This window comes from Palaemon carinicauda, chromosome 18, assembly GCF_036898095.1.
Source record: "Palaemon carinicauda isolate YSFRI2023 chromosome 18, ASM3689809v2, whole genome shotgun sequence".
Classification (NCBI taxonomy): Eukaryota; Metazoa; Arthropoda; class Malacostraca; order Decapoda; family Palaemonidae; genus Palaemon; species Palaemon carinicauda.
Genome location: NC_090742.1, coordinates 9,086,583 through 9,099,249, shown reverse-complemented (window position 1 = coordinate 9,099,249; position 12,667 = coordinate 9,086,583). Strand labels below are relative to the sequence as shown.

Genomic DNA, 12,667 nt, shown 5'->3' with positions numbered 1-12,667 from the left:
CGTTATACAAAATGGATGTCTGCTTGCTTTTTTTTCTCTCTGACTAACAAGGGCTGGGACATAACTTGCATATCATTCAACTAAAATGTGTAAATAAGATAACAAAATGTTCAAAACGGGAATTTTTTTTTTTTTTTTTATTAAAATCTGTAACTTTGTTAATAGAGGTTTCTGCCAATAGTAAATAGGATTCTTAGTAATGAAATAAAGCTTTAAAAATTGTTTTAGCCATGTTTTGAACAGGAATTTGTGCCATGCAGTAGGTTAAGTTAGGATATTACTCCATAATTTGATTTTAACTAAGCATTGTATGTGAAGTTAGGATGCATCCTATAGAATGATTCTATCTATAGCCTTGTATATCACATTATGTGGGGTAGAGGCTCTAAGATTGGCTATGTAAGGATCGAACAACCTAGGTTAGGTTAAGTTTTGTACACATTCCCATAATTCTGATAAAGTGGTAAGATAGGGAAAGAAAGTGAATCTTATTTAAATATATGAAGTAACCCAACTTTTTTTCTTATATAATTCACAGCAATGTGTAATAATGCTTTCAAAGGGTTGCCCTTGTATGTTGGGATCATAATTCTGGTTGTAGTATATGACGTAACCCAGATCATGAAAGATCATATCAGGATGCACCCATCTAAAGTAATATGATTCAATTTGAATTTTTTTTTTAGGTCTAGCTCGGTAGGAGAGGAATTAGGGTTATATAGGTCAGAACTTTGTGCCTAGGGTAGGGCATCACTACAGTATTTATATACATTGTTGAATTTTTTTTTTTTAATTTTAATTTTTAGGGAAACTCGAATTCGTTATACAAAATGGAGGTCTGGTTTCTCTTTTTCTCTCTCTCTCTAACTAACAGAGGCTGGGGCATAACTTGCATCTCATTCACCTAAAAAGTGTAAATACAACAAAGATGCTCTTGTGGCCATTGCTAAGAAAAAGTTCTAAATGGGAGTTTTTTTTATCTAATTCTGTAACTATGTTAATAGAAGTTTCAAAATAGGATTCAAAATAGTCCATCTGCAAATATCAATTCAATTACGCAAGTTCTAAAGTCCTAACAAATATGGCACTGTTCTATAATGAAAACAATTATTTTTCAATTATACGTACCTCCCAATTAACAGACATTTGGTCAAAACACCCCAGTATCCTAGCAGTTACTAATTCGTTTTAAAAATTCGAAATGAAAATGTAATTTCACATAGAAGGGAAAAATACATAAATAAAATGTCTTGGCCTAGGCTATGACTGCCAACTCAAAATGGAGTAGCGCCACCAACTTGCAAATTACATATTTACCCATTTTTCTTTTATTTGAAAATAACTTTGGAGATACTTTAATACACCTGATCAGGTATCTGAATTAACGGTACCAACCTTCGATAAAACGTAGAACAATTTATTCTCGGAAATAATAAGATATAATAAGAAGCACAGATGTTCTCTTCTTTCTCTAACAACAGCCACTTGAGTAAGTTGTGTGCCTGAAACACCCGAGCGCGGAGCAATACATTTGGCAGAAATATTGTAGTAAAGAAATACATTTTTTTCTTGTTAAATCGTTATTCAATCGAGTGTTTCTTTTTGTATACCACGATATAAAGATAGAATAAAAGATACTTTATTAAATGCAATCTTAATTCTGATGTATTTACGATCAGAAGGTAGAATATCATGAACTACTTTTCTGACATTTTTAAAATACCATGAACTACTTTTCTGATTTTTTTCCAAGATTTTCTCGAAATTTTACTCATGTAAACAAATGCATGGATACACCTAAAAAAATGCATACATTTATATGCCCTCATACACATGCAGATCACACACTCATATATATATATATATATATATATATATATGAACATATATCACAAGCACACGTGATTTTAATCAATGTAAATATCACCCACGAACGGCATTTAATACCGAATTCTATCTTGGGAAAATATATCCACTTGGAATTCATTTTATGGTAACAGCTTCTGGCCGGGTGGAGATTCGAACCCCCACCTCTGCGGCTGGAAGCTATGCCTACAGTGACTCTACCGAGTGAGCTATCAGAGAGATTATAAAAAGTTTATGACAAATCTCCATACATATTCCTGTCGAATTCAGGAATCTGTTCATAGACTTGAAATAAACCCATCTCCACCATGATAGCTGAATCGTTAGTTTGTAACACGTGGTTATTTTAAATGAACATATATCACAAGCACACGTGATTTTAATCAATGTAAATATCACCCACGAACGGCATTTAATACCGAATTCTATCTTGGGAAAATATATCCACTTGGAATTCATTTTATGGTAACAGCTTCTGGCCGGGTGGAGATTCGAACCCCCACCTCTGCGGCTGGAAGCTATGCCTACAGTGACTCTACCGAGTGAGCTATCAGAGAGATTATAAAAAGTTTATGACAAATCTCCATACATATTCCTGTCGAATTCAGGAATCTGTTCATAGACTTGAAATAAACCCATCTCCACCATGATAGCTGAATCGTTAGTTTGTAACACGTGGTTATTTTAAATGAACATATATCACAAGCACACGTGATTTTAATCAATGTAAATATCACCCACGAACGGCATTTAATACCGAATTCTATCTTGGGAAAATATATCCACTTGGAATTCATTTTATGGTAACAGCTTCTGGCCGGGTGGAGATTCGAACCCCCACCTCTGCGGCTGGAAGCTATGCCTACAGTGACTCTACCGAGTGAGCTATCAGAGAGATTATAAAAAGTTTATGACAAATCTCCATACATATTCCTGTCGAATTCAGGAATCTGTTCATAGACTTGAAATAAACCCATCTCCACCATGATAGCTGAATCGTTAGTTTGTAACACGTGGTTATTTTAAATGAACATATATCACAAGCACACGTGATTTTAATCAATGTAAATATCACCCACGAACGGCATTTAATACCGAATTCTATCTTGGGAAAATATATCCACTTGGAATTCATTTTATGGTAACAGCTTCTGGCCGGGTGGAGATTCGAACCCCCACCTCTGCGGCTGGAAGCTATGCCTACAGTGACTCTACCGAGTGAGCTATCAGAGAGATTATAAAAAGTTTATGACAAATCTCCATACATATTCCTGTCGAATTCAGGAATCTGTTCATAGACTTGAAATAAACCCATCTCCACCATGATAGCTGAATCGTTAGTTTGTAACACGTGGTTATTTTAAATGAACATATATCACAAGCACACGTGATTTTAATCAATGTAAATATCACCCACGAACGGCATTTAATACCGAATTCTATCTTGGGAAAATATATGTCATAAACTTTTTATAATCTCTCTGATAGCTCACTCGGTAGAGTCACTGTAGGCATAGCTTCCAGCCGCAGAGGTGGGGGTTCGAATCTCCACCCGGCCAGAAGCTGTTACCATAAAATGAATTCCAAGTGGATATATTTTCCCAAGATAGAATTCGGTATTAAATGCCGTTCGTGGGTGATATTTACATTGATTAAAATCACGTGTGCTTGTGATATATGTTCATTTAAAATAACCACGTGTTACAAACTAACGATTCAGCTATCATGGTGGAGATGGGTTTATTTCAAGTCTATGAACAGATTCCTGAATTCGACAGGAATATGTATGGAGATTTGTCATAAACTTTTTATAATCTCTCTGATAGCTCACTCGGTAGAGTCACTGTAGGCATAGCTTCCAGCCGCAGAGGTGGGGGTTCGAATCTCCACCCGGCCAGAAGCTGTTACCATAAAATGAATTCCAAGTGGATATATTTTCCCAAGATAGAATTCGGTATTAAATGCCGTTCGTGGGTGATATTTACATTGATTAAAATCACGTGTGCTTGTGATATATGTTCATTTAAAATAACCACGTGTTACAAACTAACGATTCAGCTATCATGGTGGAGATGGGTTTATTTCAAGTCTATGAACAGATTCCTGAATTCGACAGGAATATGTATGGAGATTTGTCATAAACTTTTTATAATCTCTCTGATAGCTCACTCGGTAGAGTCACTGTAGGCATAGCTTCCAGCCGCAGAGGTGGGGGTTCGAATCTCCACCCGGCCAGAAGCTGTTACCATAAAATGAATTCCAAGTGGATATATTTTCCCAAGATAGAATTCGGTATTAAATGCCGTTCGTGGGTGATATTTACATTGATTAAAATCACGTGTGCTTGTGATATATGTTCATTTAAAATAACCACGTGTTACAAACTAACGATTCAGCTATCATGGTGGAGATGGGTTTATTTCAAGTCTATGAACAGATTCCTGAATTCGACAGGAATATGTATGGAGATTTGTCATAAACTTTTTATAATCTCTCTGATAGCTCACTCGGTAGAGTCACTGTAGGCATAGCTTCCAGCCGCAGAGGTGGGGGTTCGAATCTCCACCCGGCCAGAAGCTGTTACCATAAAATGAATTCCAAGTGGATATATTTTCCCAAGATAGAATTCGGTATTAAATGCCGTTCGTGGGTGATATTTACATTGATTAAAATCACGTGTGCTTGTGATATATGTTCATTTAAAATAACCACGTGTTACAAACTAACGATTCAGCTATCATGGTGGAGATGGGTTTATTTCAAGTCTATGAACAGATTCCTGAATTCGACAGGAATATGTATGGAGATTTGTCATAAACTTTTTATAATCTCTCTGATAGCTCACTCGGTAGAGTCACTGTAGGCATAGCTTCCAGCCGCAGAGGTGGGGGTTCGAATCTCCACCCGGCCAGAAGCTGTTACCATAAAATGAATTCCAAGTGGATATATTTTCCCAAGATAGAATTCGGTATTAAATGCCGTTCGTGGGTGATATTTACATTGATTAAAATCACGTGTGCTTGTGATATATGTTCATTTAAAATAACCACGTGTTACAAACTAACGATTCAGCTATCATGGTGGAGATGGGTTTATTTCAAGTCTATGAACAGATTCCTGAATTCGACAGGAATATGTATGGAGATTTGTCATAAACTTTTTATAATCTCTCTGATAGCTCACTCGGTAGAGTCACTGTAGGCATAGCTTCCAGCCGCAGAGGTGGGGGTTCGAATCTCCACCCGGCCAGAAGCTGTTACCATAAAATGAATTCCAAGTGGATATATTTTCCCAAGATAGAATTCGGTATTAAATGCCGTTCGTGGGTGATATTTACATATATATATATATATATATATATATATATATATATATATATATATATATATATTATAAACAACAAATGCAGCCGTTTCTAGGCCAATGCAGGACAAATCCCTCAGCCATAATTCATGTCTGGGATATATATATATATATATATATATATATATATATATATATATATATATATATACATACAAACACACACATATATATGTGTATGTATATATATATATATATATATATATATATATATATATATAAGTGGCAATGAGCATAGCAAATAGCATTCCAGGGAAGTATGAAACATTCTAGTTCTATCGTGGACGCATCAGCCATCTACGGATCAACCAAGGGAAAGGCCCGTGCCAACAACAAGTGTTGGCTTTAATACCCCAAGAAGAAGACATCTGCATAGAATACATATTACGAGGAGAATGAGGCAGAAGGGAACGATACACACCAGTAGGCTATCTACCAGAAAGCGCACATTAAATCTTGAATGATGCAAAATTAAGGGATTCTTTTCTTTGCATGCATCAGGATCTAACGTGGGCTTATCGTTTATTACCATTGAGATCCAATAGCACACTTCTTAGCAGCAGACCCAAATCTGGAGTAGTAGTAGCATAACTGAGGGCGAGCAAAGGCTGTTCAGGGTGTTGGATGGTGTGCAGGCGTGAGGTTGCATTAGTAGGTGTGGGGTGGCTTTGTCACTGCATAGGCTTGACAGGAGTTGGGTGTCTGTATCCTACAATATTCACCATGCTTCAGTCAGTGATGCATGGTTGTCCCCTTTGTCAGGAGTGGAGATGTTGATGGAGTTCCCGATGGAGGGTAAGTGGCTGTCCATAAGAGCGTCAACTCTGGTTGTCAGGTCTTTAAGGTGAGACCCCATCATTCCAAGACTACTGAGCTTGCCTGGTGGTCACCAACAGATCTGCTATTCTCATCCATTGTTACGAGACACTGAGACTGTTGTTTGGGAGCGCTAAGTATTAGTGGAATTTCTTTGTTGCCATAGTTAAACTGCTCTCATCAATAAGTATTTTTTCATTCATTTGTACCTCTTGGTCAAAATCACACATTGACACTTGATTGTCCCTTAGACACCTATACACACCTCCTCACTTTATATCCTGACGACTTTCGGCCAGAACAACGCCAGATACCCACAGTTCCTGCTAAGTACCGCATCTATTACGGTATCAAGACAACAGGGGCCCCCGTGTTTGTAATATTCAGACGTTGGCGCCAGAATACTTGGCAGCTGCGAAATGCACATTCTCCAAAATGGAATTAATGGGACTCTGTCAAACGGCCTCCAGACCATGGTTGTCACGCCTACACATCGTCCTGAAGAAGGATGAATTATTATGCTCCTGTGGGGATTACAGGCATCTTAACACCCAGACAAAACTAGGCCACCAACCCCTTGCCAATATCACCACCTACTTTCCAGGGGCTAACGAATTCTCAACCCTCAACCTCCTAAATTGGTATTATCAAGTGTCAACGAACCCCTATATATCCCCACAGATATCTTCAATTAGTCCTGCTTTAGCCTTCATAATACGTGGGTAACATGTCAAAGACTCATGGATGTCATCTTTAGAGATCCCCCCTTCTGCATATGTGACATACTAATATTCTCCCCCCCCCCCCCCCCAAGAGGACAACCAACCTACATTACATATGCAACATCCTCGACCATCTGCACCAGAAGGGCCCTATAATTAGTTAGGACAAAAGGACCTTTTGTGCCAAGGTAGTAGCATTCTTGGGTCATCGCACTACTTCAGGGGGCGTTCACCCTCTCCTTGAGAATGTATCAATAGTATAAATTCCTCATGCCATTGACTGCCAAAGCACTGCAGGAATTTTTTGGCATTGTGAATTATTATCACTGGTGCTTACCAGCCATCGCCACAACTCTCGCCCACTCCTCTCTACGACTCCCTCGAGAGCAAACCAAAAAACCTGAAGTGGGGCCCCCTACAGGAGGCAGTCTTTTTCAATGCAAAGAAACACCCATTATCTACTCCGGCTCTCATCTTTCTAGTGCCAACTGCACACCTACTCTCTACCAATGCCAGTGACATTGCCTTTAGGTGGTACTCGAGCAAATGATCAACGGATCACCCTCCCCATTGACATTCTTCAATAGAAAACTTTCCAAGGTGGAATCCAGCTACTATACCTTCAACCACGAACTACTGGTGGTGTATTTGGCTGTCCGTCACTTCTGCTACTTCTTAGAGAGCATGTCCATCATTCACACGGACCACATACCCACTGTGCACGCCTTTACTTGACAGCCTGATGCCTGATCCACCACTTTAGGACTGACATCTCTCTGCCATTTCTGCATACAACCGTACACTTCAACACATCCCTGGTTAACGGAATCCCATTGCCAACGCCCTTTCCAGAAACAAGCTGGCCACCATACACCTGGGATTGGATTAAACGGCCTTAGCAGAAGAGAAAAAAAAAAAACAGAAAAAAAAACAGGTACCAAACCTTGACCGTTATTTTCAAAACCTTCTCCACTGTCCTTTTGTCTGTAATCAGTCATATGAATATTGATGTTGTTATAATTTTGTTATCAATATTTGATTCTTTATTGGGCTGCTTTTTCTTTTGAAGCAGTATGGCTTGTATGCTATTTTGTAATCATGATTGCAGCTAGGTTTGAAATTATAATGTTAATAAAAAGTGAAAATAATACCCTGTTTTCTTTCTGAAAATGAATATTCTGGTAACCAAAATAGTTTATTGTATTTTGGAGAAACCTTGGAATGAAAACTTAATTCTGATAACAACATTTCAGTCAGAAATTCTATTCATACGGAAATTTCCTTTGTATCAAAATCCATTCCAGCAATTTATGTAAAGGAAAGGGTAAAGGTGTCTGGTTTCAATTCCAGTTTCATCAGAATAGATGCTCACCTGAACGTCAGCTGGGCAAGCCTAACCCACCACTGTGGTGCCCAACCATAGCAGTGACCTCCCCTGTAAACAGCTTAAACTCATGGTCCCGGGCTGGGATGGATCTGCTGCCGTGTGAATGCGAGGCGAACACATTACTAATGTACTAGCCAGGAGGCTAAGGATGAGTGTATATATATATATATATATATACATATATATATATATATATATATATATATGTATATATATATATATATATATATATGTATATATATATATGTCTATATCATGTTTATATCATGTTATTTATCAAATAAATATTGCTGGCGAAAAAAATTGCAATATATACAAAGTACAATAAGCTCGAGAGGATATGTATTTTTTTTTATACTCCAAACTAATGCCGTTCATAAACAGTGAAACTTTGTTCGCCCTTATATCTCAGTGCCTAAGTAGTCCATGAGCCAGATGAGAAGTCGGTACCATCTGGGGGCACCAAACGAAACTTATTTTTTATTGATTACCAACCCATACCATTAACAAAAATGCATGATGGACTTTTCAATCTCACAGCTTAAGATTTTTATGACAGTTATAAGTTTTTATGTAAAAAACGAGAAAAATACGATTTTATCACAAAATGTTCCAACTCACAACTGCTTGTGGGTGCTGAATAAAAAGATGATTTCATTGGAAAATGTGTTATTTGTGTTTAGTATTCTTACATGAATGGATGAAATAGATTTAATTGATAATTTATAAATTACATGGTAATATGTACAGTTCATATGTAGTCTATGAAAAGCATTTGTTTCTTCGAAACGACTATACTACTTCACAGAACGTTCTTTTACATCTATTTATATTTTTTCAGAAGATAGTGTGGCTGTAAGAAGATGCTCAATGGAATCACCAACAAAAAGACAAAAAGTGCTATCATCAATAGAGAGGACTTGCATTATTTGTTCTAAACAAACTTCTGAAACATATTTGACAAAGGCCAGAGATGACCAGACTATTAGTACGTTAGTCGACGCAGCCAGGATAAGGAATTTTGATCCTATCTTAACTCTCGAAAAACATGAGTATGGTGAAAAGCTGTTCTACCATAGAGACTGTAGGTCGAAGTTCACACACAAGAAAACACTTCAGCAGTTGAACAAAGAACCCGACTCTGAGCCACAATGTTCAAACGAAAGGAGATCCTCCCGTTGTCCAGCAACAACATCTCGTGTCCTAGGCCATATCTGCATCTTCTGTGAGAGAGAAAGCAAATATATGCCTGGTTCAAATACCAGAGAGACACTATTCCAATCCAGGGAACTCAGGTCAGATGAAACAATTCGGAGAGTGGCTCAGAACAAACTTGACCATAGAATACTGGCAATCACAGCCAGAGATTTGGTTGCTGCCGAGGCCCATTACCATAAATCATGTTATCGTAAGTACACCCGGGGAGAGAAAGAGAAAACACCAGTGGCTTCTGACAAAGATGATGAAGCTTATCAAGCAGCAGAACAGCAGTCTTACGGTGTACTATTCCAGTATGTGAGAGACACATTATTTCCAAAACCAACAGTCCTAAGAATGACAGAGCTTAGTGTAAAGTTAGTCGGCTACATACAGACATGTGGCATCAATAATGTAAAACCTCATACTAAGAAACACCTTCGTCAGAGACTAGAATGTGAATTCAAGGAGTCGCTTCATTTCGTCCATGATGACAAAGGAAAACTTCTGGTATATCCAGATAATCTTCCCTTAGACCAAGTAGTGGTAGCCATGGTGAAGGCTGAAGAACAAATGCTTGAACTAAAATACTCCGAAAATATTGACAACATTATCAAACTTTCTGCAAACCACTTGAGAGGGCAGATTAAGAAGATCAAAACAAAGCCTTGGCCTCCATATCCTGCTGAACTGAATTCTGATTATACCGAACTACCAAAATCTCTAGAGATGTTCCTAAAGATTCTGCTTCATGGTGAGACAGAAGAATTAACTATGAAAATAGAACGCGTTGTCCATTCGATAGACCAGGATTGTATTTATGCTGTCAGCAGAGGGAATGTCATTCCTGCCAAACACATATTGCTGCCTTGGGGTGTAAAATCACTCACAGGAAATGTTGAACTTATCAAGATGCTCAATCGCCTTGGTCATGGAATTTCCTATTCGAAGCTGGAAGAGACAGATACTGCACTCTGTCTTCAGAAGCAAAGGAAAGAAGCAGACCAAGGCATAGTCCTCCCATCATCTTTTCATCCTCATATTCCTACTTCACTTGCTTTTCGACAACATTGATAGGCTTGAAGAAACTTTGAGTGGTGGGGGCACATCACATAGAGCGAATGGGATCATCATACAGCCACAGGTTCACACGGCAAAACCCCCAGAAACTGCGCCTCTGCTTTTGACCAAGAAAAAGCGAAGTGTAACTCCAATTCCAATAGGTATTCCAGAGTACAATGCTGGCAGTAGAGTAGGTCCACCAGTCATGAAACCACAGGACCTGGATGTTCAAAACGTGCAGGATTTTGCGATGCAAAGAAACTTAATATGGGCTCTTACTCGTCTCTCAGACACTAATGATCAGTCAGTAAGTTCTTGGACAGGTTTTAATGTGAAGACAAGTGACAACAAAAGTATCCAAAGAGACAATGTAGGCTATCTCCCGACGATCAACGCCCCAGCCACACAACTGTCAACTGTTCACCAAGTGATGCTTCAAATCATGAAGATAAGGGCAGAACTACATTTGGAGGAGATCGTCTGTGTTTTCGATCAAGCTCTATATGCAAAAGCAATGGAAATAAAATGGAAGAACAGTGAACTGTTCAAAAAGGTTGTGATCCGCATGGGGGCATTCCAAACCTTATGTAATCTTCTGTCGATCATTGGAAGGAGGTTCGCATCTGCTGGCTTGAGAGATCTCGCTGAGGAATCAGGTATAATAGCTGTAGGTTCGATCACCTCTGTGCTTGAAGGACGGCACTACAATCGAGGTGTCCGTTTCTGCAAACTCGTATATGAGGCACTATTGAGACTGGCTTGGACAGGATTCTATCCCTGGCTTGAAGAATACCACGTTGGAGACGTCAGACATATGAGAGAGACAATCAAAGCTGTCAGAACCTTGCATGATGATGTATGCCAAGACAGTCTGGAATTTATATTGGAAAATGCATCTGTGTCGGTCATTCTCACCTATTTCTTGCAGTACCTAGATGAGCTGCACAGCACCCGTGGCCAACTAGCATCATTCTGGGCCTCCTTCCTAGATCTGGCAGGGATTTTGCTAGATCTGATCAGAGCATCACGGGAAGGGAACTGGCCTCTCTCTATGTCCGGTATCAACAGGATGATACCATGGTGCTTGGCACATGATAAACAGAACTATGCCAGGTATAGTTAGTTAACTAGGCTGATCAATTAATGTAGCATATTAGCAGGTTTGAATTAGTTCATTAATGACATTAATCTAACAAACTTTCGATAATGATGGACCATACACATTTTCAGATACCTGTCTGTCTTCTACTGCGATATGACAAGGCTGCCAGAGACACATCCACAGGTTTATCAACACATGCTACAGGGAGGCTTTTCTGTGCAGATGAGTGACACAAACACATTTGGACGGATCCCAGTTGACCAGACGATTGAGGAGACAGTGAATAAGGACACCCAGACTGCTGGTAAGTTGTGACTAGGGCCCGGTTTCACGAAAAAAAAAAAAATAGTGTTCCGACTTAAGTCTCATAAACTCTTCAAGGATGTTTCCAATTGCAAAGAGTTTTCATTGAAAGATTCAATTATTCTACTTCAAATAGTTGATCCAAAAGTAATGTAGGCTTTATCTTTGTATAAAGAATTCTTATGAAATACAACAAAAGTATATTTTTACAGCTTAACACTAGAATTGTAGACTTACAATTGATTTAAGTCTTTTTGTGAAACTGGCCTCAGGTGTTCAATAATGAATCACTGAGTCCATATTAACATTTGTTGATTTGATATGATAGATCATACTGCATCAAATATGTACTAAAGCGTTTGTTTAATTCCCTTTGAGGCCCGTAATAAACAAAATTTGTCGACATTTATTTCACTGGTGGTACCAAAGGATTCTCACTCAACCAGGGTGCTGTGACTCGCTACTACCTGACAGCAGAATATCGCAGCTGTTGCCTTCAGCAGCTGCGCAAGATGACTGATGTCTCGGATCGTGCTGCTATACATCAGGATTTGACACCCTCACGGATTAAGAAAGATGAATATGCTGTACAAGCTATCACCGACCTCCTTGAAAATAACTGGACCAATCCTTTTGCTGAAGGACAAACTGGGCTGCTAAATATCGCCACTGGTGCTGCTGCATCTGCTAATGTAGCTCGTGATCTCCTATCAGCCCAGAAGAAGGGTGAAGAATCTCGTCTGAAATTTATGGAGAGTCGACTGGAGAGAGGCCAGAACTTTTTTGAGAGACTTCCTAGGCTGGATCTCAAGACTTTTGACGGTACAGAAAGATATAAAACGAAAGTAA

General features: G+C 38.7%; 1 protein-coding gene and 1 long non-coding RNA gene across 2 annotated transcripts in view; one reads left to right on the top strand and one right to left on the bottom strand.

The window, feature by feature from the left end:
• Positions 1 to 1,483, bottom strand: part of LOC137656960 (uncharacterized) — a 79,658-nt gene extending 78,175 nt beyond the window's left edge. Inside the window, exon 1 of the long non-coding RNA XR_011047060.1 lies at positions 1,396 to 1,483. This is a non-coding gene — a long non-coding RNA (uncharacterized lncRNA). The remainder of the gene's footprint in view (positions 1 to 1,395) is intronic.
• Positions 1,484 to 9,024: 7,541 nt separating this feature from the next.
• Positions 9,025 to 11,798, top strand: LOC137658047 (uncharacterized). The gene is made up of 2 exons (XM_068392762.1): positions 9,025 to 11,526; positions 11,644 to 11,798. Exon 1 carries the CDS (start codon positions 9,025 to 9,027, stop codon positions 10,423 to 10,425), a length of 1,401 nt encoding a protein of 466 aa, XP_068248863.1. The 3' UTR covers positions 10,426 to 11,526; positions 11,644 to 11,798.
• Positions 11,799 to 12,667: the final 869 nt, after the last annotated feature.